General features: G+C 46.3%; 1 protein-coding gene across 4 annotated transcripts in view; it reads right to left on the bottom strand.

Moving 5' to 3' along the window:
• Window positions 1-25197, bottom strand: part of LOC139260126 (E3 ubiquitin-protein ligase BRE1A-like) — a 94477-nt gene that overhangs the window by 53341 nt on the left and 15939 nt on the right. For 2 of the 4 annotated variants that reach the window (XM_070876313.1, XM_070876316.1), the window contains exons 3-7: window positions 20155-20322; window positions 19692-19836; window positions 18654-18845; window positions 9425-9543; window positions 8656-8802 (exon numbers count right to left, since the gene is read on the bottom strand). In XM_070876313.1, the coding sequence (XP_070732414.1) occupies window positions 8656-8802; window positions 9425-9543; window positions 18654-18845; window positions 19692-19836; window positions 20155-20322 (771 nt within the window). The remainder of the gene's footprint in view (window positions 1-8655; window positions 8803-9424; window positions 9544-18653; window positions 18846-19691; window positions 19837-20154; window positions 20323-25197) is intronic. The other 2 variants (XM_070876315.1, XM_070876314.1) reach the window with 2 other exon arrangements.

Here is a 25197-nt window from a genome sequence, read left to right as displayed (position 1 = left end):
GCTTTTGATAAGACAGTGTAGAGGGAGCTTTACTCTAACTATCCCGTGCTGTACCTGCTCTGGAAGTGTTTGATGGGTCAGTCTAGAGGGAACTTTTCCCTGTATATAACCTCTGCTGTACCTACCCTGAAACTGTTTCATGGGACAGTGTAAAGGGAGCATTACTCTGTATCTAACCTGTGCTGTACCACCCCTGGAACAGTTTTTCAAGGGGCATTGTAGAGGGAGCTTTAATAAGAACATAAGAAATAGGAACAGGCCATACGGCCCCTTGAGCTTGCTCCGCCATTCAATAGGATCATGACTGATCTGATCATGGACTCAGCTCTACTTCCCTGCCCGCTCCCCATAACCCCTTTATCGTTTAAGAAACTGTCTATTTCTGTCTAAAATTTATTCAGTGTCCCAACTTCCAAAGCTCTCTGAAGCAGTGAATCCCACAGATTTATAACCCTCAGAAGAAATTTCTCTTCATCTCAGTTTTAAATGGGCGGCCCTTATTCTAAGATCATGCCCTCTATTTCTAGTCTCTCCCATCAGTGGAAACCTCCTCTCTGCATCCACCTTATCAAGCCCCCTCATAATCTTATGCATTACAATAAGATCACCTTTCATTCATCTGAATTCCAGTGAGTTGAGGCCCAACCTACTCAACCTTTCCTCAGAAGTCAACCCCCTCATCTCCAGAATTAACCTTGAACCTTCTCTGAACTGCCTCCAAAGCAAGTATATCCTTTCATATAGAAACCAAAACAGCACGCAGTATTCCAGGTGTGGCCTCACCAATATGCTGTAAAGCTGTAGCAAGACTTCCCTGCTTTTATACTCCATCCCCTTTGCAATAAAGGCCAAGATTCCATCACTCACTGTACCTGCATACTATCCTTTTGTGTTTCATGCACCAGGATGCCCAGGTCCCGCTGTACTGCAGCACTTTGCAATCTTTTTCCATTTAAATAATGACATGCGCTTTGATTTTTTTCTGCCAGTGTGCATGACCTCACACTTTCCAACACTCTCCATCTGCCAAATTTTTGCCCACTCATTTAGCCTGTCTATGTTCTTTTGCAGATTTTTTCATCTAACCCGTGCTGTACCTGCTCTGGGATTGTTTCATGGGACAGTGTTGAGGAAGCTTTACTCTGCATCTAACCCGTGCAGTACCTGCCCCGGTAGTGTTTGAAGGGACAATGTAGAGGGAGCATTACTGCAATGGTTAGAAACAGAGTATCAGCACAAGTAGCGTTTAGGACAGTGTAGAGTGGCTTTACTCTGCATCTAGCCGGTGCAGTACCTGCCCCAGTAGTGTTTGAAGGGACAATGTAGAGGGAGTGTTACTCTTTATCTAACCTGTGCTGCGCTGCCCTAGGAATGTTTGATGGGACAGTGTAGAGGGAGCTTTACTCTGTATCTAACTTGGGCTGTACCTGCCCTGAGAGGCATTGGGACCGCTTCTGGGAGAGATGGAACCTGTACAAACCAGACAGGTTGCACCTCAACAGCACCGGGACCAATATCCTTGCGGGAAGTTTTGCTAATGCTGTTGGGTAGAGTTTAAACTAGCTGGGCAGAGGGATGGGAACCTGAAAACAAATTCAATAGGGAAGGATGTGAAGGTAAAATTGCAAAGCAAGAATGTAGAAAGTGAATTTGTAAGACAGGAAACCAAGGTAAGTAGTAATCGACATGAAAGATAGAAAATAGGTCCAGGATTAGGCCATTCGGCCCTTCGAGCCTGCATCACCATTCAATATGATCATGGCTGATCATGCAATTTCAGTACCCCATTCCTGCTTTCTCTCTGTACCCGTTAGCCGTAAGGGCCACATCTAACTTCCTTTTGAATATATCCAATGAACTGGCCTCAACAGCTTTTGTGGTAGAGAATTCCACAGGTTCACAATTCTCTTGAGTGAAGAAATTTCTCCTCATCTCGGTCCTAAATGGTCTACCCCCTTATCCTTAGACTGTGACCCCTGGTTCTGGACTTCCCCAACATCGGGAACATTCTTCCTGCATCTAACCTGTCCAATCCCATCAGAATTTTATATGTTTGCATGAGATCCCCTCTCATTCATCTAAATTCCAGTGAATGTAAGCCTAGTCAATTCAGTCTTTCTTCATGTGTCAGTCCTGCCATCCCAGGAATCAGTCTGGTGAACCTTCGCTGCACTCCCTCAATAGCAAGAATGTCCTTCCTCAGATTAGGAGACCAAAACTGTACAAAATATTCAAGTTGTGGCCTCACCAAGGCCCTATACAACTGCAGTAAGACCTCCCTGCTCCAATACTCAAATCCCCTCGCTATGAAGGTCAACATGCCATTTGCCTTCTTTAGCGCCTGCTCTACCTGCATGCCAACTTTCAATGACTGATGTACCAAGACACCCAGGTCTCGTTGCACCTCCCCTTTTCCTAATCTGTCACCATTCAGATAATATTCTGCCTTCCTGTTTTTGCCACCAAAATGGATAACCTCACATTTATCTACATTATACTGCATTTGCCATGCATTTGCCCACTCACCTAACCTGTACAAGTCACCCTGCAGACTCTTAGCATCCTCCTCACAGCTCACACTGCCAACAAGCTTAGTGTCATCTGCAAACTTGGGAGATATTATATTCAATTCCTTCATCTAAATCATTAATGTATATTGTAAATAGCTGGGGTCCCAACACTGAACCTTACAGTACCCCACTAGTCACTGCCTGCCATTCTGAAAAGGACCCATTTATTCCTACTCTTTGCTTCCTGTCTGCCAACCAGTTCTCTATCGTCGTTAATACATTACCCCCAATACCATGTGCTTTAATTTTGCACACTAATCTCTTGTGTGGGACCTTGTCAAAAGCCTTCTTAAAGTCCAAATACACCACATCCACTGGTTCTCCCTTGTCCACTCTACTAGTTACATCCTCAAAAAATTCTAGAAGATTTATCAAGCAGGATTTCCCTTTCATAAATCCATGCTGACTTGGACCGATCCTGTCACTGCTTTCCAAATGCGCTGCTATTACATCTTTAATAATTGATTCCAGCATTTTTCCCACTACTAATGTCAGGCTAACCAGTCTATAATTCCCTGTTTTCTCTCTCCCTCCCAAGGAGGTTTTTCTGTGCTAAATGGTATATACTTCAATGCAAAGAGTATAGCGAATAAGGCGGTTGAGCTGAGAGAACAGGTAGACACTTGGGAGTATGACATTGTAGCCATTACAGAGACATGGCTGAAAGAGACGCAGGGTTTGGCAGCTCAATATTCCCGGTTACAGGATTTTTAGACAGGACAGAGAGGGGCTGGTGGGTAAAAAGCGGGGGGGTCGCGGTATTGATTAAAGAAACTATTACAGCTGTGAGGAGGGATGATATGTTAGAGGGATCATTAAATGAGGCCAAATGAGTTGAATTGAAAAATAAAAAAAGGGGCGATCACACTGCTGGGCGTGTATTATTGACCCCCAAACAGTGGGAGGGAGATAGAAGAGCAAATATGTCGGCAAATTTCTGAGGTCCAAAAACCATAGGGTAGTAATAGTAGGGGATTTCAACTATCCTAATATTGATTGGGACAAATATAGTGTGAAGGGTATAGAGGGTGCAGAATTCCTAAAATGCATTCAAGAGAACTTTTTTAGTCAGTATATAACAAGCCCAACATGGGAGGGGGTGGTTCTGGACTTAGTTTTGGACAATGAAGCTGGGCAGGTGGAAGGGGTATCAGTGGGAGAGCACTTGGGTGCCAGTAACCATAATTCTATCAGATTCAAGGTAGTTATGGATAAGGACAAGGATAGACCAGGCATAAAAGTCCCAAATTTGGGAAAAGCTAACTTTGCTAAGTTGAGAAGTGATTTGGCCACAGTGGACTGGAAACAACTTCTTGAAGGTAAATCAGTGTCGGAACAGTGGGAGGTATTCAAGGAGGAGATCCGGAGGGCTCAGGCCAAACATGTGCCCTTAAAAAAAAAAGGGTGGGAATAACAATTCTAGAGCCCCCCCGGATCTCTCGGGACTTACAGGGGAGGGATGGTTGATGAGCAGCGGCAGACTTGTAAGGAGATATTTCATAACTCGAAACAAATATATCCCAATGAGAAGGAAAGACTGTGAAGGGATAACCATCGGTGGCTAGCTAAGAAAATAAGAGATGGTATCAAATTGAAAAGAAGGGCATACAATGTGGCCAGGACTAGTGGAAGGCCAGTGGATTGGGAAACATTTAAAAGCCAGCAAAGAATGACTACAAAAATGATGGCGAAGGAAGATAGATTATGAAAGTAAACTAGCACAAAATATAAAAACAGATAGTAAGAGTTTCTACAGGTACATAAAAAGGAAAAGAGTGGCTAAAGTAAATGTTGGTCCCCTAGAGGATGAGACTGGGGAATTAATAATGGAGAACAGGAAAATTGTAGAGACATTGAACAAATATTTTATATCGGTCTTCACACTAAAAACATCCCAATAGTGGATAATCAAGGGGCTATAGGGAGGGAGGAACTTCATACAATAACTATCACTAATGAAGTATTACTTGATAAACTAATGGGAATAAAGGCGGACAAGTCCCCGGGACCTGATGGCTTACATCCTAGGGGCTTAAAAGAAGTGGCTGCAGAGATAGTGGATGCATTGGTTGTGATCTGCAAAAATTCCCTGGATTCTGGGGCGGCCGCAGCAGATTGGAAAACCGCAAAAAAAGGAGGCAGACAAAAAGCAGGAAACTATAGACCAGTTAGCCTAACATCTGTGCTTGGAAAAATGTTGGAGTCCATTATTAAGGAAGCAGTAGTGGGATATTTGGAAAACCATGATTCAATCAAGCAGAGTCAGCATGGTTTTATGAAAGGGAAATCATGTTTGACAAATTTGCTGGAATGCTTTGAGGATGTAACGAGCAGAGTGGATAAGGGGGAAACCAGTGAATGTGGTGTATTTGGATTTCCAAAAGGCATTCAATAAGGTGCCACATAATAGGTTACTGCACAAGACAAAAGCTCACGGGGTTGGGGGTAATATATTAGCATGGATAGAGGATTGGTTAAGCAACAGAAAACAGAGAGTCGGGATAAATGAGTCATTTTACGGTTGGCAAACGGTGACTAGTGGGGTGCTGCAGGAATCAGTGCTGGGTCCTCAACTATTTACAATCTATATTAATGACTTGGATGAAGGGACTGAGTGTAATGTAGCCAAGTTTGCTGATGATACAAAGATAGGTGGGAAAGCAAATTGTGAGGAGGACACAAAAATCTGCAAAGGGATATAGACAGGCTAAGTGGGTGGACAAAAATTTGGCAGATGGAGTATAATGTGGGAAAATGTGAGGTTATCCACTTTGGCAGAAATAATAGAAAAGTAAGTTATAATTTAAATGGAGAAAAATTGCAAAGTGCTGCAGTACAGAGAGACTTGGGGATCCTTGTGCATGAAACACAAAGTGAGTAAGCAGGTACAGCAAGTAATCAGGAATGGCAAATGGAATGTTGATCTTTATTGCAAGGGGGATAGAGTATAAAAGCACAGAAGTCCTGCTACAACTGTGGTAAGGCCACACCTGGAGTACAGCGAACAGTTTTGGTCTCCGTATTTAAGGAAGGATATATTTGCATCGGAGGATGTTAAGAGAAGGTTCACTAGGTTGATTCCGAAGATGAGGGGGTTAACTTATGAAGATAGGTTGGGCCTATACACATTGGAGTTCAGAAAAATGAGAGGTGTTCTTATTGAAGCATGTAAGATAATGAGGGGGCTCGACAAAGTGGATGCAGAGAGGATATTTCCACTCATAGGGGAAACTAAAACTTGGGGACATAGTCTCAGAATAAGGGGCCACCCATTTAAAACTGAGATGAAGAGAGCTGTGGAGACTGGGTCATTGAATATATTTAAAGTAGAGATAGACAGATTTTTGAGTGATAAGGGAGTAAAGGGTTATGGGGAGCGGGCGAGGAAGTGGAGCTGAGTTCATGGTCAGATGAGCCATGATCTCACTGAATGGCGGAGCAGGCTCAAGGGGCCAAATGGCCTACTCGTGCTCCTATTTCTTATGTTCTTATAAAGAGAAAAAAAGGGAAGTTTGTCATATACCGACGGTTAAATACTGCAGAAGCTCTGGAGGAATACAGGAAGTTCAGAGGTGAAATTAAAAAGAATATTAGGAATGCTAAGAGAGAGCATGAAAAATGCTTGGCAAGTAAAATATTGAGCAAGAGCATAACTAAAGAAAGGGTAAGGCCTATTAGAGATCATGAGGGTAATCTGTGTTTGTGGAGGCGGAAGATGTGCGTATGGTTCTTAATGAATACTTTGCGTCTGTTTTCACAAAGGAAAGGGGCAATGTAGATACTGCTATCAAGGAGGAGTGTGAAATTCTGGACGAAATAGACTAGTGAGAGAGGAGGTATTGCAGGGTTTGGCAGTTTTGAAAGTGGTTAAATCCCTAGGCCCGGATGAAATGCATCCCAGGCTGTTGAGAGAAGCAAGAGAGGAAATAGCAGAGGCCTTGACCATCATTTCTCAGTCCTCTTTGGATTCAGGCATGGTACTGGAGAACTGCTCATGAGGTACCCTTGTTAAGAAGGGAGAAAGGGATAAGCCGAGTAATTACAGGCCTGTCAGCCTCACCTCAGTGGTGTGAAAATTATTGGAAAAAATCCTGAAGGACTGGATAAATCAACATTTAGAAAGGCCAGGATTAATCAGCACGGATTTGTTAAGGGAAGATCGTGTTTAACTAACCTGATTGAATTTTTTGAGGAAGTAACCAGGAGGGTCGATCAGGGTGCATATGATGTAGTGTATATGGACTTTAGCAAAGCTTTTGATAAGGTCCCGCATGGCAGACTGGTCACGAAGGTTAAAGCCCATAGGATCCAGGGCAAAGTGGCAAGTTGGATCCAAAATTGGCTTAGAGGTAGGAAGCAAAGGGTAATGGTTGGATGTTTTTGTGACTGGAAGGATATTTTCAGTGGGGTTCCGCAGGCTTAGTACTGGGTTCCTTGCTTTTTGTGGTATACATCAATGATCTAGATTTGAATATAGGGGGCATGATTAAAAAGTTTGCAGATGACACTAAAATTGGTTGTGTGGTTAATAATGAAGAGGAAAGTCATGGACTGTAGGAGGATATCAATCTACTGGTCAGGTGGGCAGAACAGTGGCAAATGGAATTTAATTCAGAGAAGTGTGAGGTAATGCACTTGGGGAGGGCTAATAAGGAAAGGGTATATACATTAAGCGGTAGGCACTTAGAAGTGTAGATGAACAAAGGGACGTTGGAGTGCTTGTCCAGAGCCCTGAAAGTAGCAGGCCAGGTGGATAAGGTGGTTAAGAAGGCATATAGAATGATTGCCTTTATTGGCCGAGGCATAGAATATAAGAGCAGGGAGGTTATGCTTAAATTGTATAATACTCTGGTTAGGCCACAGCTGGAATACTGTGTGCAGTTCTGGTCGCCGTATTATAGGAAGGACCTGATTGCACTGGAGAGGGTGCAGAGGAAATTTAAGAGGATGCTGCCTGGAATGGAGAATCTTAGCTATGAGGACAGATTGGATAGGCTGGGTTTGTTCTCCTTGGTATAGAGGAGGCTGAGGGAAGACCTCATTGAGGTGTATAAAATTTTGAGGAGCCTGGATATAGTGGATAGCAAGGGTCTATTTCCCTTGGTGGAGGGGTCAATTATGAGGAGGCATAGGTTTAAGGTGGTTGGTGGAAGGTTTAGAGGAGATTTGAGGGGAAGCTTCTTCACGCAGAGGGTTGTGGGGGTCTGGAACTCACTGCCTGGAAAGGTGGTGGAGGCGGAAACCCTCACCACATTTAAACGGTGCTTGGATTTGCACGTGAAGTGCCGTAACTTGCAGGATTATGGACCTAGAGCTGGTAAATGGGATTAGACTGGATAACCTCTTGTTGGCTGGTGCAGACACAATGGTAAGTACATCATGGAATCTAATACGGCCAGAGTGATATCCTGGACTAGTTTCGATCGCGTGGATGGGTCAGAGGAATTTTCCCACATTTTTTTTCCCCAATTGGCCTGGGTTTTTAAAATCGGGTTTTTTGCCTCTACCAGATCGCTTGGGTGGGGTGTAAAATGTTGCGATGCAGTTGTGTGGGACGGACTGGTTGGGCTGGATACTCTTTGCCATGGGTTTATATGTAACCTACAGGGCTGCTGATCGAGGTCCGTGTGGCTCTGTCGGCCAGCACGTACACGATGGGCCGAAATGGCCTCCATCTGCGCTGTAAATTTCTGTTTCTACATATCTAACCTGTGCTGTACCTGCCTGGGAGTGTTTGATTGGACACTGTCGAGGGAGCTTTACTCTGTATCTAACCCATGCTCTACCTGCCCTGGGAGTGTTTGATGGGACAGTGTAGAGGGTGCTTTACCCTGTATCTAACCCATGCTGCACCTGCTCTGGGAGTGTTAGATGGGACAGTGCAGAGGGAAATTTACTGTGGATCTAACCCATGCTTTACCTGCTCTGCGTGTGTTTGATGGGACAGTGTAGAGAGAACTTGACTCTGTAACTAACCCGTACTGTACCTGTCCTGAGAGCACTCGACACTGGGTATAAAGTGGGGGGTGGACATTGTCAGGATATTGCTCCCTGGGCACAGTACCCGGTCTCTCGTCGCGCTCACCCGCTCCAGCACCTCCGCCAGGTGCCTGTTTAGTCTCTGCTCCCGTTTACGAATCTTGTCCGTGTCCCACTGCAGGTCCTCGATGGTAGTTTGCATGTCCAATACCCGGCACTCTGCCTCCTCCACCTTACCCTGGAGCTCTGAGAACTGTGCAGAGAGAGGGAGAGAGAGGTGGGTTGGGGGGAGGGGGAGAAGGGATTGAGGGGAGGGGTTGGAGAGAGAGAGGGAGACAGAAAGGGGGGGGGGAGAGGAGAGGAGAGAGAAAGCATTAAATTAATTCATTGGTGCAATGGGGAATTCCCAGGACCACCAAATATCAAAAGGTCTGAGAACGGGATCAGCGGAAGTTTAAGACTTACGGACAGCTCAGTCGTGACCTCTTGGAACCCCACCTTGACCTCTCAGACCCGCCCCAACCCCACCATCGCTGAGAATGTCCCACCCCATTGCCAAGTTAGCCACGTCTCGCCCCACCCCATTACTAATTTAGCCCCTCCATGCCCAGGGTCTGTCCCATTATCGGGTTAGCCGCTCCCATGGCAAACCCCATTACCAAGTTAGACCCTCTCAGGGCCCTTCCCCATTACCGAGTTAGCCCCTCCCCTCACAGACCCCACCCTATGAGGTGAGTTAGAACCTCCGCTCCCAAGCCCCACCGCACGAGTGAGTAAGCCCTTCCCCTCCCAGGCCCGAACTCACTAAGTTAGCCCCGTCCCTCCCAGGACCCACCCGATTACGGAGTTAGCCCCTCCCCCTCGCCGATACTTGCCTCCTGCGACATCTTGCAATGCTTCTCCCGGAGGCAGTCCGTCAGTTCGAGCAGCCTCTGGTTCTCCCCCGACAGGAGCAATTTCAGCTCCTTCAACGCCTCCTCCACTTGGGGGGAACCTGGACAAAGAACACTCAAGTTTAAACACAAGGCCTGGGGGAACCCCTGGACAGTCACACCTTTAAGCACAGGGCCTGGGGTGTGGAGCCCTCATGAAGGGTTAATCCGGACTGTCCACTAACTCAGCAAAGGCCAGGGATGGAGCCTTGGCCTACCTGCTCTCGCAAAATCATAGAAATTTACAGGAGGTCAGTCGGCCCATTGTGTCCGTGTCTGTCGTATAAGTGCTATCTAGCCTAATCCCACTTTCCAGCACTAGGTCCGTAGTCCTGTAGGTCATGGCTCTTTAAGTGCATATCCAAGTACTTTTTAAATGTGATGAGGATTTCTGCGCCTACCACCCTTTCAGGCAGTGAGTTCCAGGCCCCCAGAACTCGCTGGGTGAAGAAAGTTCTCATCTATGCCCCCTGGTTATTCACCTCTTTGCTAAGGGAAATCGCTCCTTCCTATCCACTCTATCTAGGCCCCTCATAATTGTATACACCTCAATTAAATCTCCCCTCAGCCTCCTCTGTTCCAAAGGAAACAACCCCAGCCTATCCAATCTTCCCTCATAGCTAAAATTTTCCAGTCCTGGCAACATCCTCGTAAATCTCCTCTGTACCCTCTCTCGTGCAATCACATATTTCCTGTAATGTGGTGACCAGAACTGTATGAAGTGTTTGTGTGTGCGCGCCTGTCAGCATGCCTGTCTGTCTCTGTCTGTGTGACCTGAGCGGCGGCAGCAGCAAGGAAGGGGCAGCAGATACAAATAGCGGAAGACTAAGGCAGCATGGACCTGAGCAGCGGCAGCACTCGGGAGACGGCACCTCCGATGATTTCAAAAACAACAAAAACCAAGGAGTGACATCACAGAACGGCAGGTGATTGGTTGGTGAGTATTAGCCTTTTTCCTAAGCTAGGACAGTGGTTTAAACTAGGAGCGGGAAACTATAACACACTTCATATAACTTAACTAGTTAAACTAATTAATACAACTATAGTCGTTGAAAAAAGACTTTAACTAATTAAATAAATATGGCAGATCAGGTTGTGTGTCTGGACTGCAGTATGTGCGAGTTTGTGGACAGCGAGACTGTCGCAAGCAAACACGTCTGCAGGAGATGTCTCTGTCTCGAATCTCTCCGGCTCAGAGTTATTGAGCTGGTGTGAGAGTTGGAGACACTCCGACACATAAGGGAGAGGGACAGTTTGTTCCAGACTTCGGTCACACCTCGTAGAGAGGTGCAGGTTCAGAACAGGGTTGGTGTGATAAGAGTGTGCAGAGTAAGGGGAACACAGGTAAGAAAGGGAACAAGGATCCACAGAAACTGATCCTGTCCAACAGGTACAATGTACCTGCTACCTGCGAGGATAAGGATAAAGACTGTCGGAAGAACAGGCAGAATGCAGACCATGGCACTTTGAGGCTGTGCTAAGGGGAGAGGGAGAGGAGGAGAGGAGGAGAGGAAGCGCAATGTGGTAGTTGTAGGGGATTCTATAATTAGGGGGACTTGTAAGCAGGATCGAGAGTCCCACATGGTATGTTGCCAACCTGGTGCCAGAGTGAGGGACGTCTCGAACTGGCTTGAAAGGATATTAGAGAGGGAGGGGAGGATCCAGTTGTTGTGGTCCATGTTGGGACCAACACCATAGGGAAGAGTAGGCAAGAAGTCCTGTTTGGGGAGTACCATGAACTAAGAGTGAAATTAAAGAGCAGGACCTCAAGGATTCTAATCTCTGGATTATTATCTGAGCCATGTGCATACTGGCGTAAAGATAAGCTGATTTGGGAAGTCGACACGTGGCTAAAAGAGTGGTATGGGAAAGAGGGGTTCCATTGCATGGGGCACTGGCACCAATATTGGGACAGGAAGGAACTGTACCATTGGGATGGGCTGTACCTGAACTGGTCTGGGGCCAGGGTCCTAGCGGAAAGGATAAATAGGGCGGTCATAAGCACTTTAAACTAGTAAATGGCGGAGGGAGGGCTCGGGGAAACTGCAGTACAAATGGTAATACAAAAACAAGCGAAAGGGAAGAGAGGAGAGTGGCAGTCAGAAATTGTGCTTTCGGCACTGCAGGTAAAGGGAAAAATAAAGGATGTAAAGTGATTAAACTGGGAGAGAGAAATAAGAATCAAGTCAGTAAAACATTAGAGCTAAAGGTGTGGCCCAAATAAGCAGTTTTTATACAAACGCACGGAGTATAAGAAATAAATTGAATGAACTGCAGGCTCGAATTCTAATTGGTGGGTACGACATGGTAGTCATTACTGAGACATGGCTGCAAAACGGTCAGGACTGGGAACTAAATATACCAGATTATAAGGTCTATAGGAAAAATAGGGGGAATGGCAGAGGGGAGAGGAGTAGCCGTAGTGATTAAGGATGAAATCACTTCAATGATAAGAGGATATAAAGAGAGGTAAACAGGCAGTGGAGACTATGGGTAGAATTAAGGAAGAGGAAAGGATTTCAGACTGTAGTGGGAGTTGTGTATAGAAAAATAGAAACATAAACAATAGGTGCAGGAGCAGGCCCTTCGGCCCTTCGAGCCTGCATGGCCATTCAGTATGATCATGGCTGATCATGCAACCTCAGTACATCACCCCTGCCTTCTCTCCAGACCCCCTGATCCCTTTAGCCGTAACTCCCTTTTGACTATGTCCAAACAAACTGGACTCAACAACTTTCTGTGGCAGAGAATTCCACAGGTTCACAAATCTCTGGGTGAAAACGTTTCTCCTCATCTCGGTCCTAAATGGCTTACCTCTTATCTTTAGACTGTGACCCTGGTTCTGGACTTCCCCAACATCGGGAACATTCTACCTGCATCTAGCCTGTCCAGTCCTGTCAGAATTTTATAGGTTTCTATGAGATCCCCTCTCATTCTTCTAAATTCCAGTGAATACAGGCCCAGTCGATCCAGTCTTTCTTCATATGTCAGTCCTGCCATCCCGGGAATTAGTCTGGTGACCTTCGCTGCACTCCCTCAATAGCAAGCATGTCCTTCCTCAGATTAGGAGACGAAAACTGCACACAATACTCAAGCTGTCATCTCATCAAGGCCCTGTACAACTGCAGTAAGACCTCCCTGCTCCTGTACTCAAATCCCCTCGCTATGAAGGCCAGCATGCCATTTGCTTTCTTTACTGCCTGCTGTACCTGCATGCCTACCTTCAATGACTGATGTACCATGACACCCAGGTCTCTTTGCACCTCCCCTTTTCCTAATCTGTCACCATTCAGATAATAATCTGCCTTCCTGTTTTTGCCACCAAAGTGGATAACTTCACATTTATCCACATACTGCATCTGCCATGCATTTGCCCATTCACCTAACCTGTCCAAGTCCCCCTGCAGCCTCCTTGCAGCTCGCACTGCCACCCAGCTTAGTGTCATCTGCAAACTTGGAGATATTACCTTCAATTCCTTCGTCTAAATCATTAATGTATATTGTAAATAGCTGGGGTCCCAGCACTGAACCTTGCGGCACCACACTAGTCACTGCCTGTCATTCTGAAAAGGACCCATTTATTCCCATTCTTTGCTTCCTGTCTGCCAACCAGTTCTCTATCCACGCCAATACATTACCCCCAATACCATGTGCCTTAATTTTGCACACTCATCTCTTGTGTGGGACCTTGCCAAAAGCCTTTTGAAAGTCCAAATACACCATATCCACTGGTTCTCCCTTATCCACTCTATTAGTTACATCCTCAAAAAATTCCAGAAGATTTGTCAAGCATGATTTCCCTTTCATAAATCCATGTTGACTTGGACCGATCCTGTCACTGCTTTACAGATGCGCTGCTATTACATCTTTAATAATTGATTCCAGCATTTTCCCGACCACCGATGTCAGGCTAACCGGTCTATAATTCCCTATTTTCTCTCTCCCTCCTTTTTTTTTTTTAAAAGTGGGGTTGCATTAGCTACCCTCCAATCCATAGGAACTGATCCAGAATCAATGGAATGTTGGAAAATGGCCACCAATGCATCTACTATTTCTAGGGCCACTTCCTTAAGTACTCTGGGATGCCGACTATCAGGCCCCAGAGATTTATCGGCCTTCAGTCCCTTCAATTTCCCTAACACCATTTCCTGACTGATAAGGATTTCCCTCAGTTCCCCTTCTCGCTAGACCCTCGGTCCCCTAGTATTTTCGGGAGGTTATTGGTGTCTTCTTTAGTGAAAACAGAACCAAAGTATTTGTTCAATTGGTCTGCCATTTCTTTGTTCCCCATTATAAATTCATCTGATTCTGACTGCAAGGGACCTACATTAGTCTTCACTAATCTTTTTCTCTTCACATATCTATAGAAGCTTTTGCAGTCAGTTTTTATGTTCCCTGCAAGCTTACTCTCTTACTCTATTTTCCCCCTCCTAATTAAACCCTCCATCCTCCTCTGCTGAATTCTAAATTTCTCCCAATCCTCAGGTTTGTTGCTTTTTCTGGCCAATTTATATGCCTTTTTCTTGGATTTAACACTTTCCCTAATTTCCCTTGTTAGCCACGGTTGAGCCACCTTCCCTTTTTTATTCTTGCGCCACACAGGGATGTACAATTATTGTAGTTCATCCATGTGATCTTTAAATGTCCGCCATTGCCTATCCACCGTTAACCCTTTAAGTATTGTTCTCCAGTCTATCCTAGCCAATTCTCGTCTCATACCGTCAAAGTTTCCTTTCTTTAAGTTCAGGACCCTAGTCTCTGAATTAATTGTGTCACTCTCCATCTTAATGAAGAATTCTACCATAATATGGTCACTCTTCCCCAAGGGGCCCCGCACGACGAGATTGCTAATTAATCCTCTCTCGTTACACAAGACCCAGTCTCGGATGGCCTGCTCTCTAGCTGGTTCCTCGACATATTGGTCTGGAAAACTATCCCTTATACACTCCAGGAAATCCTCCTCCACAGTATTTCTACCAGTTTGGTTAGCCCAATCAATATGTAGATTAAAGTCACCCATGATAACTGCTGTTCCCTTATTGCATGCATCCCTAATTTCCTGTTTGATGCCATCCCCAACCTCCCTGCTACTGTTTCGTGGTCTGTACACAACTCCCACTAACGTTTTCTGCCCTTTGGTATTTCGCAGCTCTACCCATATAGATTCCACATTATCCACACTAATGTCCTTCCTTGCTATTGCGTTAATCTCCTCTTTAACCAGTAACACTACCCCACCTCCTTTTCCTTCCTGAATATTGAGTTCCCTGGATGTTGAGTTCCCAGCCTTGGTTACCCTGGAGCATGTCTCCGTAATCCCAATTACATCATCTGCGCAGATGTAATTTTTTTTGATTTTTGACCTTGATTTCTCTGCCCTCCACTCTTGCTTGTCTCCTTCCTACCTTTTTCTTCTGCCCCATTTTTACTTCCCTCTGTCTCCTGCATAGATTCCCATCCCCCTGCCATTTAGTTTAACACCTCCCCAACAGCACGAGCAAACACTCCGCCTCGGACATCGGTTCCGATCCTGCCCAGGTGCAGACCGTCCGGTTTGTACTGGTCCCACCTCCCCCAGAACCGGTTGCAATGTCCCAGGAATTTGAATCCCTCCCCCTTGGGGGATTTTAATTTTCATATAAATTGGGAAAAGCAGATTAGCACCTGTCAGAAAGGTAGTGAATTTCTTGAGTGTGTCTGGGATAGTTTTCGACAACAATATGCCCTAGAGGCAACAAGGGGGCATGCCATATTAGATTTAGCAATTAATAATGAGCCAGATTTAGGTGTCAACCTAATTGTGCGTGAACATTTATCCAATCATGATCATAACATGATCGAGTTCAATGTAGCATTTGAAAGGGCGAAACGCGAAACAGCTACGAAGATTCTAGATTTCGGTAAGACCGACTTCAACGGGATGAGACAGAGAAACTGGGCAAATCTGTTAATGAGTAAAACGACAGAAGATCAGTGGGAGATGTTCAAAAAATAATTTAATGTGATACGGAACCAGTTTATACCCGAGGGGCAAGGGCTTTATTTGCCAAAACAGCATCCACGGATAGCTAGAGGCAAGGATCAGCATAAAACTAAAAGAAAAAGCATACAAAAAAGCAAAAAATAGCACAGATCCTGGCGAATGGGAAAGATACAAAGAACAGAAAAGGGTCACAAAACAGACAGTAAGAGCTACAAAAAGGGAGTATTAAAAGAAACTTGCAAGGGATATCAAAATCAATAGAATTTTTACAATCATATTAGGAAAAAGAGGGAGGTCAGGAGCAATGTTGGTCCCTTAAAAATTGATAACGGTGATATTGTCAATGACACTGGAGAAATGGCAGACATATTGAATAATTACTTTGCATCAGTATTTACAGTAAAAAAATTTGGATTTAAAAAGCACCTTTCATGACCACCGGACGTCTCAAAGCGCTTTAGAGAATTAAGTACTTTTGGACTGTAGTCACTGTTGTAATGTGTGAAAAACGGCAGCCAATTTGCACACAGCAACCTTCCACAAACAGCAATGTGAAAATGACCAGATAATCTGTTTTTGTTATGTTGATTTGAAGGATAAATATTGGCCAGGACACCAGAAATATACAAAAGCAAAATACTGTGGATGCTGGAATCTGGAATAAAAACAGAAAATGCTGGAAATCTCAGCAGGTCAGGCAGCATCTGTGGAGAGGAAGCAGAGTTAATGTTTTGGGTCGATGACCCTTCGTCAGAACTGGAGAATGTTCGAAAAGAACAGATTCTTAAACCCTGAAAGGGGGAGGGGAAGAAAGAACAAAAGAGAAGATCTGTGATGGGTTGGAAGACAGGAGAGATTAGAGAGACAAAAGGGATGATGGCCCCAATTCAAATGGTAATGCCAGAAGTTGGGATAATGACCAACTGCCATTAGAGACAAGGAGAGAAAAAAAAGAAACAGGATCTGAGGGGGGTGGGAGAGGGGGAGAAAGGGAGCCAAAGATTGGCAGCGGTTACGCTCTGAAATTTTTGAAATCTATGTTGAGTCCAGAAGGCTGTAAACAAAAGGTGAGGTGCTATTCCTTGAGCTTGCGTTGAGCTTCGTTGGAACGGTGTAGGAGACCCGAGGTCAGAGTGGGAATGGAGTGGAGAATTAAAATGACAGGCAACTGGAAGCTCAGGGTCACACTTGCGGACTGAACCAGGAATAACTCCCATGATCTTCTTTGAAATAGTGCCATGGGATCTTTTATGTCCACCTGAGAGAGAGCAGACGGGGCCTCAGTTTAACTTCTCATCCAAAAGACGGCACCTCCGACAGTGCAGCACTCCCTCAGCACTGCATTGGAATGTCAATCTAGATTTATGTGCTCAAGTCTTTGGAGTGGGATTTGAACCCACAATCTTCTGACTCAGTGCTACCCACTGAGCCACAACTGACAGTAGAGGAAGAGGATAGCGTGCCGGAAATCCCAAAGAAACTAATATTGAATCAGGGACGGGGACTCAATAAAATGAATGTAACTAAAATAATAGTAATGAAGAAAATAACAGCACTAAATCCCCAGAACCAGATGGTTTCCGTCCCAGGGTTAAAGGATGTAGGTGAGCACATTGCAGATGCCCGAATTATAATCTTCCAAATTTACTCGATTCAGGAACCGTCGCTTTAGATTGGAAAATTGGGCATATCACTCCATTTTTTTTTAAATAACAAGAAAGGGAAACCTGGAAATTATAGACCAGTTAGCCTAACATTCATTGTCGGGAAATTGCTCGAGTTTATAATTAGGATAGGGTGACTGAACACTTCGAAAATTTTCAGTTGATCAGAGAGAGCCAACATGGATTTGTGAGAGGTCAGTCATGCCTGACAAATCTGATTGAATTTTTCAAAGAGGTGATTAAAATAGTGGACAGGAATGTTCCAGAAGGCATAGAAGGCACATAACAGACTGTTATCTAAGGTAGAAGCTCATGTAACAAGGGCAAATTATCGACCTGGTTAGGAAATTGGCTGAGCGGCAGGATAATGAGAGTAAGGATAATGGGTAGGTACTCCAATTGTTAGGAGGTGATTAGTCATGTTCTGCAGGGATCTGTGTTGGGGCCTCAACTATTCACAATATTTATTAACCATTTCGATGATGGCATAGAAAGTAATCTATTCAAATTTGCTGATGAGACAAAGATTGTCGGCAATATATATGAAATCATAAAATTACAAAAGGTATATTGATAGATTAACTGGGCAAACTGTGTCAAATGGATTTCAATGGAAGCAAATATGTGGTCATCAACTTTGGACCTAAAGAAAAGGTACTTTCGAAATGGTAAAAAGCTAAAAACAGTGAATGTCCAAAGAGATTTCGGGGTTGAATTACATAGATCATTAAAATGTCATGAACAAGTACACAAAATAATCAAAAAGGCTAATGGAATACTGGCCTTTATATCTAGAGGACTAGAATACAAGGGGGTAGAAGTTATACTGCAGCTATACAAAATCCAGGTAAGACTACACCTGGAGTACTGAGAGCAGTTCTGGGCACCACACCATAGGAAGGGTATACTGGCCTTGCAGGGAGTGCAGCGCAGGTTTACCAGAATGATACCCGGACATCAAGGGTTAAGTTTCGAGTAGAGATTACACAAATTAGAGTTGTATTCCCTGAATTTAGAAGGTTAAGGGGTGATCCGATCGAAGTTTTCAAGATATTAAGGGGAACAGATAGGGTAGAAACTATTTCCGCTGGTTGGACGAGGGGGCATAGTCTAAACATTAGAGCCAAACTTTTCAGGAGTGAAATTAGGAAACAATTCTACACACAAAGGATGGTAGAAGTTTGGAAATCTCTTCCACAAATGGCAATTGTTAATTTTAAATCGGAGATTGATAGATTTTTGTTGACTGCAGGTATTAAGGGATGTGGGCCAAAGGTTGGTATATGGAATTCGGTCGCAGATCTGCCATGATCATATTGAATGGCGGAACCGGCTCGAGGGGCTGAATGGCCTCCTTCTGTTCCTATGTTCCTGTCTGTGTGCCTGTCGCTGCCTGCCTGTGATGTCTGTTCTACCTGTGTCTGTCTGTGTGAGCATGCATGTGAACGAGCGTGAGTGTGTATGTCTGTGTGCGTGTCTGTGCATAAGAATGTGCAGCGGGAGGGTGGGGGGATGCCTGACTCACCCTTGTTGTTCATCCGCTCGGCCAGTTTGTTGATCCTGACCCTCAGTTTCTCGAACACTTCCAGTGTGCTGGACATAGCCTGCTTGGAGAACTCCACACGATCCCGGAGCTGCAGTTCCATCTCCTCACTGGTGCTGCTCGCCAGCATGGCAAGAAACGGCAGGGCATTCTCACACTGGCCTTCCCTAGACCCTGAGGGGAAGGAATAACACCACTCCCATTTATATAGCGCATTTAATGTAGTAAAGCGTCCCAAGGCGCTTCACAGGAGCGTTATCAAACAAACTTTGGCACAAAGCCACATCAGGAGATATTTGGACAGATGACCAAAAGCTTAGTCAAAGAGGTAGGTTTTAAGGAGTGTCTTAAAGGAGGAGAGAGATGTAGAGGAGTGGAGAGGTTTAGGGAGGAAATTCCAGAGCTTAGGGCCTTAGCTGCTGAAGGCACAACCATCAATGGTGGAGTGATTAAAATCAGGGATGCTCAAGAGGCCAGAATTGGAGCAGTGCAAAGATCTCCTTTAAGACGCTCTTTAAAACCTACCTTTTGACCAAGCTAATATGTTCGATAATTGCTCCCGTGAAGCATCTTGGAACGTTTTACTACATTGAAGACGCTGTATAAATCCAAATTGTTGCTGGCAACTTGCCTTCATTCATTTTTTTCTTTTCTGTCTACATTTCTCTTGCTCCCTCAAACCCTCCATCACTCCCTCCATTCCACCCCTCCCTTCTCTCTCCCCGTTCCCTCCCTCCATCCCTCTCCATCTGCTCAACACCTCCCCAATTCCTTCCCAACTCAATTTCTCCCTCCCCTCCCCTTCCCTCCAACCTGCTACCATACCCATCGCCCAGCCTTCCCCTTCCCTCCCTGCCCCTCCTCCTCCTTCCCTCCCTGCCCCTCCTCCTCCTTCCCTCCCTACCCCTCCCCCCTTGCTTCCTCCCTCCCCCTCCTTCCCTCCCTGCCCGAGCCCGCTTTCCTCCATGCCCCTTTCCTCTCCACTCCCGTCACCAGGCTCTGCAGGTGCCGAGCGATTACCTTTCTCTCTCTCCTCCCGGTTGCTGTCTGAGTCTGGCTCGGGGTCGGAGACGACCAGCATTTGCTTCTCGGACGGGATGTCACGAGACTCTTGCTCCTGCTCCAGGTCCCAGCGCTGCAGGATAATCCGCACATTCTCATCAAACTGTGGACGCAAAAATCCAGGTTAGTGTCATGGCTGGACCTCGTGCGCTGACCTTTCAACCCTCCGTGGTCAAATCTAGATAGGACAGTGTAGAGAGAGCGCTTTACTCTGTATCTAACCTGTCCTTTACCTGTCCTGGAAGTGTTTGATGGGACAGTGTAGAGGGAGCATTACTCTGTATCTATCCTCTGCTTTACCTGCCCTGGGAGTGTTTGATGGGACAGTGTAGAGGGAGCGTCACTCTGTATCTAACCTGTGTTGTCTCTGCCCTGGGAGTGTTTGAGGGGGCAGCATGAGAGGGGACAGAGCCCACTGTACCTGGCACCAGTAGCGGTTGAGGATGAGGAGAGTGGCGTCGTCTGTTGCTTGCCGTTTCACGAGCTTCTCAATTTGCTCCCGCAGCTCGTCCTCGATGCTCTGTCGTTGATCGATGACCTCGGCCAGCTTCCGGTTTTTGGTCTGGAGAGTCCGGATGTCCAGCTCCTCCTGACGGAGAGTTAAAGGGGCATCACTTGAGTCAGGTGATGCGCACCAGCTTTGAGGGTTATCGGGGAGCAGAGGCGAGATACCGAGGCCCCCCCCCATGCACACACACACAGCAGGAAAGACCCAGGCCCTATCCGCAGCCTGTGCTGAGCTAGCTGATTTCACAGCCGGTGTGATCCTGAGCCTCTCACACACACAGCAGGAAAGGCCCAGGCCCCATCCGCAGCCTGTGCTGAGCTAGCTGATTTCACACCCGGTGTGATCCTGAGCCTCTCACACACACAGCAGGAAAGGCCCAGGCCCCATCCACAGCCTGTGCTGAGCTAGCTGATTTCACACCCGGTGTGATCCTGAGCCTCTCACACATACAGCAGGAAAGGCCCAGGCCCCATCCACAGCCCGTGCTGAGCTAGCTGATTTCACAGCCGGTGTGATCCTGAGCCTCTCACACACACAGCAGGAAAGGCCCAGGCCCCATCCACAGCCCGTGCTGAGCTAGCTGATTTCACAGCCGGTGTGATCCTGAGCCTCTCACACACACAGCAGGAAAGGCCCAGGCCCCATCCGCAGCCTGTGCTGAGCTAGCTGATTTCACAGCCGGTGTGGGACTGGACTGTGCATTCAGTTATGTTATTATTCAGAAATCATGAATAATTTTGATAGAGGAAAGAAGGAGAAACTGTTTTCACTGGCAGGTGGGTCAGTAACCACCGGGCACAGATTTAAGATAATAGGCAAAAGAACCAGAGGAGAGATGAGGACAAATTACCAGAATGGTACCAGGGATGAGGGACTTCAGTTACTTGGAGAGAACTAGAGAAGCTGGGGTGTTCTCCTTAGAGCAGAGAAGTTTAAGAGGAGATTTTATGGAGGTGTTCAAAACCATAAAGTGTTCTGATAGAGTAAATAAGGAAAAATTGTTTCCACTGGGAGTAGGGTCGGTAACCAGAGGACACACATTTAAAATAGTTGGCAAAAGAACCAGAGGAGAGATGAGGAGAAATGTTTTTATGCAGCGAGGAAGGCACTGCCTGAAACGGCGGTGGAATTAAATAACTTTCAAAAGGGGAATTGGATAAATACTTGAGGGGGAAAATTTGCAGGGCTATGGGGAAAGAGCAGGGGGAGTGAGACTAATTGCATAGCTCCTTCAAAGAGCCAGCAAGGCATGATGGCCGAATTGCCTCCTTCGGTGCTGTGTCATTCTGTAAACAGGAGCAGAGCTATATTGCTGTGGGTTGTGAGGAGGTGTTTAGATGTACAGCGAGGTCAAAGTTCGCTGTGGGTGGTAACAGGGTTCGAACGCATGTCAGCTTCCTGTCTGCCAAAGTTAACCCAGCGCTAAGCCGTCAATCTCCAGCAAGCGAGAGTTCAACCACCGCCACCTGACATTCAATGGCATTACCATTGCCGAATCCCCCATCATTAACATCCTGGGGGTCACCATTGACCAGAAACTTAACTGAAACAGCCACATAAATACTGTGGCAATAAGAACAGGTCAGAGGCTGGGTATTCTGCGGCGAGTGTCTCACCTCTGACTCCCCAAAACCTTTCCACCATCTACAAGGCAAAAGTCAGGAGTGTGATGGAATACTCTCCACCTGCCTGGATGAGAGCAGCTCCAACAACACTCAAGAAGCTCGACACTATCCAGGACGTCCCCTCAATTGGCACCACATCCATCACCTTAAACATTCACTCCCTCCACAACCAGCGCACTGTGGCTGCAGTGTGTACCATCTACAAGATGCGTACAGTAACTCGCCAAGGCTTCTTCAGCAGCACTTCCCAAACCCGCGACCTCCACCACCTAGAAAGACAAGAGCAGCAGGCACATACGAATACCACCACCTCCAAGTTCCCCTCCAAGTCACACACCATCCTGACTTGGATGTATATTGCCGTTCCTTCATCGTCGCTGGGTCAAAATGTAGGACTGGAGGAGGTCACAGAGATGGGACGGTTGTAGGGTTGGGGAGGTTAGAGATATGGAGGGTTGTTGGACTGGAGGAGGTTACAGAGGTAGGGTGTGTTGGACGCTATAGGAGGTTAGAGATATAGCGGATTGTGGGGTTACAAAGATTACAGAGATAGCAAGGAGAGGGGCATAGAGACAGGGAGGGTTACAGGGTTGGTGGAGGTTATACAGATAGGGAGGGTTGTAGCGCTGGAGGGGGTTACAGATATAGAAGGTTGAATGCTAGAGGAGATTAAAGATATGGTGGGCTGGAGGAGGGTATACAGATAGGGAGGGTTGTAGCGCTGGAGGGGGTTACAGATATAGAAGGTTGAACGCTAGAGGAGATTAAAGATATGGAGGGCTGGAGGAGGGTATACAGATAGGGAGGGTTGTAGCGCTGAAGGAGGTTACAGAGATAGGGAGGTTTGCAGGGCTGGACGGGGTTACAGAGATAAAGGAGGTTGGACGTTGGAGGAGGTTAAAGATATGGTGGGTTGTAGGGGCTGCAAGAGGTTACAGAGATAGGAAGGATTACAGAGAAAGGGCAGGCTGTAAATGCAGGGAGGGTTGTAGGGCTGGAGGAGGTTACATAGATAGGGAGTGTTCCAGACATAAGACAGCCTGTAGGTGCACGGAATGTTAGGGCTGGAGGAGGTTACAGAGATATGATGTGCTGACGAGATAGGGAGGGTTGAAGGGCTCGAGGAGGTCACAGAAATGGGTGGGTTGTAGGGCTGGAGAAGGTTAGAGATTGCGAGGGTTGTAGGGCTGAAGGGCTTTACAGAGCTAAAAAGGGTTGGATGCTAGAGGAGGTTAGAGATATAGTGGGTTGTTGGGGGCTGCAGCAGGTTACAGAGATAGGGAGAGTCGTCGAGACTGGAGGAGAATACAGAGATAGCAATGTTTGCAGGGCTGGATGGGGTTACTGAGACAAAGAGGGTTGTAGGGCTGGAGGAAGTTGGAGATAGGGAGGGTTGTAGGGCTGGAGGAAATTACAGAGCTGACCACAGACCACACTCGACCAGCTCCGTTGGGTGGGCCACATTGTCCGCATGCCCGACACAAGAGTCCCAAAGCAAGCGCTCTACTCGGATCTCCTACACGGCAAGCGAGCCCCAGGTGGGCAGAGGAAACGTTTCAAGGACACCCTCAAAGCCTCCTTGATAAAGTGCAACATCCCCACTGACACCTGGGAGTCCCTGGCCATAGACCACCCTAAGTGGAGGAAGAGCATCCGGGAGGGCACTGAGCACCTCGAGTATCGTCGCCGAGAGCATGCAGAAAACAAGCACAGGCAGCAGAAGGAGCGTGCGGCAAATCAGACTCCCCTCCCACCCTTTCCTCCAACGACTGTCTGTCCCACCTGTGACAGAGACTGTAATTCCCGTATTGGACTGTTCAGTCACCTGAGAACTCACTTTTAAAGTGGAAGCAAGTCTTCCTTGATTTCGAGGGACTGCCTATGATGATGCTGATGTGGGGAGGATTGTAGGGCTGGTAGAGATTAGTGATAGGGTGGGTTGTAGAGCTGGAGTAAGTCTCAGAGATTGGAGGATGGTAAGGCTGGAGGAGGTTCGAGATAGGGAGGGTTGTAAGGCTGGATGTGGTTACAGAGGTAGTGAAAGTTGTAGAGGCTGGAGAAAGTTACAGAGATAGAACATAAGAAATAGCAACAGGAGTAGGCCATTTGGCCCCTCGCGCCTGCTCTGCCATTCAATAAGATCATGGCTGATCTGATCATGGACTCAGCTCCACTTCCCTGCCCGCTCTCCATAATCCTTTACTCCCTTATCACTCAAAAGTCTGTCTATCGCCGCCTTAAATATATTCAATGACTCAGCCTCCACAGCTCTCCACAGGGGCAGAGAATTCCACAGATTTACAACCCTCTGAGAAGAAATTTCTCCTCATCTCAGTTTTAAATGGGCGGCCCCTTATTCTAAGACTACGTCCCCTAGTTTTAGTTTCCCCGATGAGTGGAAATATCCTCTCTGCATCCACCATTTTGTGCCCCCTCATTATCTTATAAGTTTCAATAAGATCACTTCTCATTCTTCTGAACTCCAATGTGTATTAGGTCCAACCTACTCAACCTATCTTCACAAGTTAACCCCCTCATTTCCAGAATCAACCTAGTGAACCTTCTCTGAACAGTCGCCAATGCAAGTATATCCTTCCTTAAATACGGAGACCAAAACTGAACACAGTACTCTAGGTGTGGCCTCATCAATACCCTGTACAATTGTAGCAGGACTTCTCTGCCTTTATACTCTATCCCCCTTGCAATAAAGGCCAACATTCCATTTGCCTTCCTGATTACTTGCATACTAACTTTTTGTGTTTCATGCACAAGGACCCCCAGGTCTCTCTGTACTGCAGCACTTTGCAATTTTTCTCCATTTAAATTATAATTTGCTTTTCTATTATTTGTGCCAAAGTGGATAACCTCACATTTTACCATATTATACTCTATCTGCCAAATGTTTGCCCACTCGCTGAGCCTGTCTATATCTGTTTACAGATTTATTGTGTCCTCCTCACAATTTGCTTTCCCACCTATCTCTTAATCTGGGACAGGGAGGGTTGCAGCGGCTGGAGGAGGTTACAGAGATAGGAAGGGTTACAGACATAGGACAGGCGGGTGCACGGAATGTTGTAGGGCTGGAGGAGGTTACACAGGTATGGAGGGTTGTAGGGCTGGAGGAGGTTACAGAGGTAGGGAGTGTTGCAGAGGCTGGAGGAAGTAACAGAGATAGGAAGAGTTGTAGAGGCTGGAGGAGGTTACAGAGATAGACAGGGTTACAGAGATAGGGCAGGCTGTAGATGCAGGGAGGTGTGTAGGGCTGAAGGGAGTTACAGAGACGGAGGTTTGTAGGGATGGAGGAGGTTACAGAGGTTACCACGGACCACAC

This window comes from Pristiophorus japonicus, chromosome 3, assembly GCF_044704955.1.
Source record: "Pristiophorus japonicus isolate sPriJap1 chromosome 3, sPriJap1.hap1, whole genome shotgun sequence".
NCBI lineage: Eukaryota > Metazoa > Chordata > Chondrichthyes > Pristiophoridae > Pristiophorus > Pristiophorus japonicus.
This window is presented reverse-complemented; position numbering and strand designations above follow the sequence as displayed.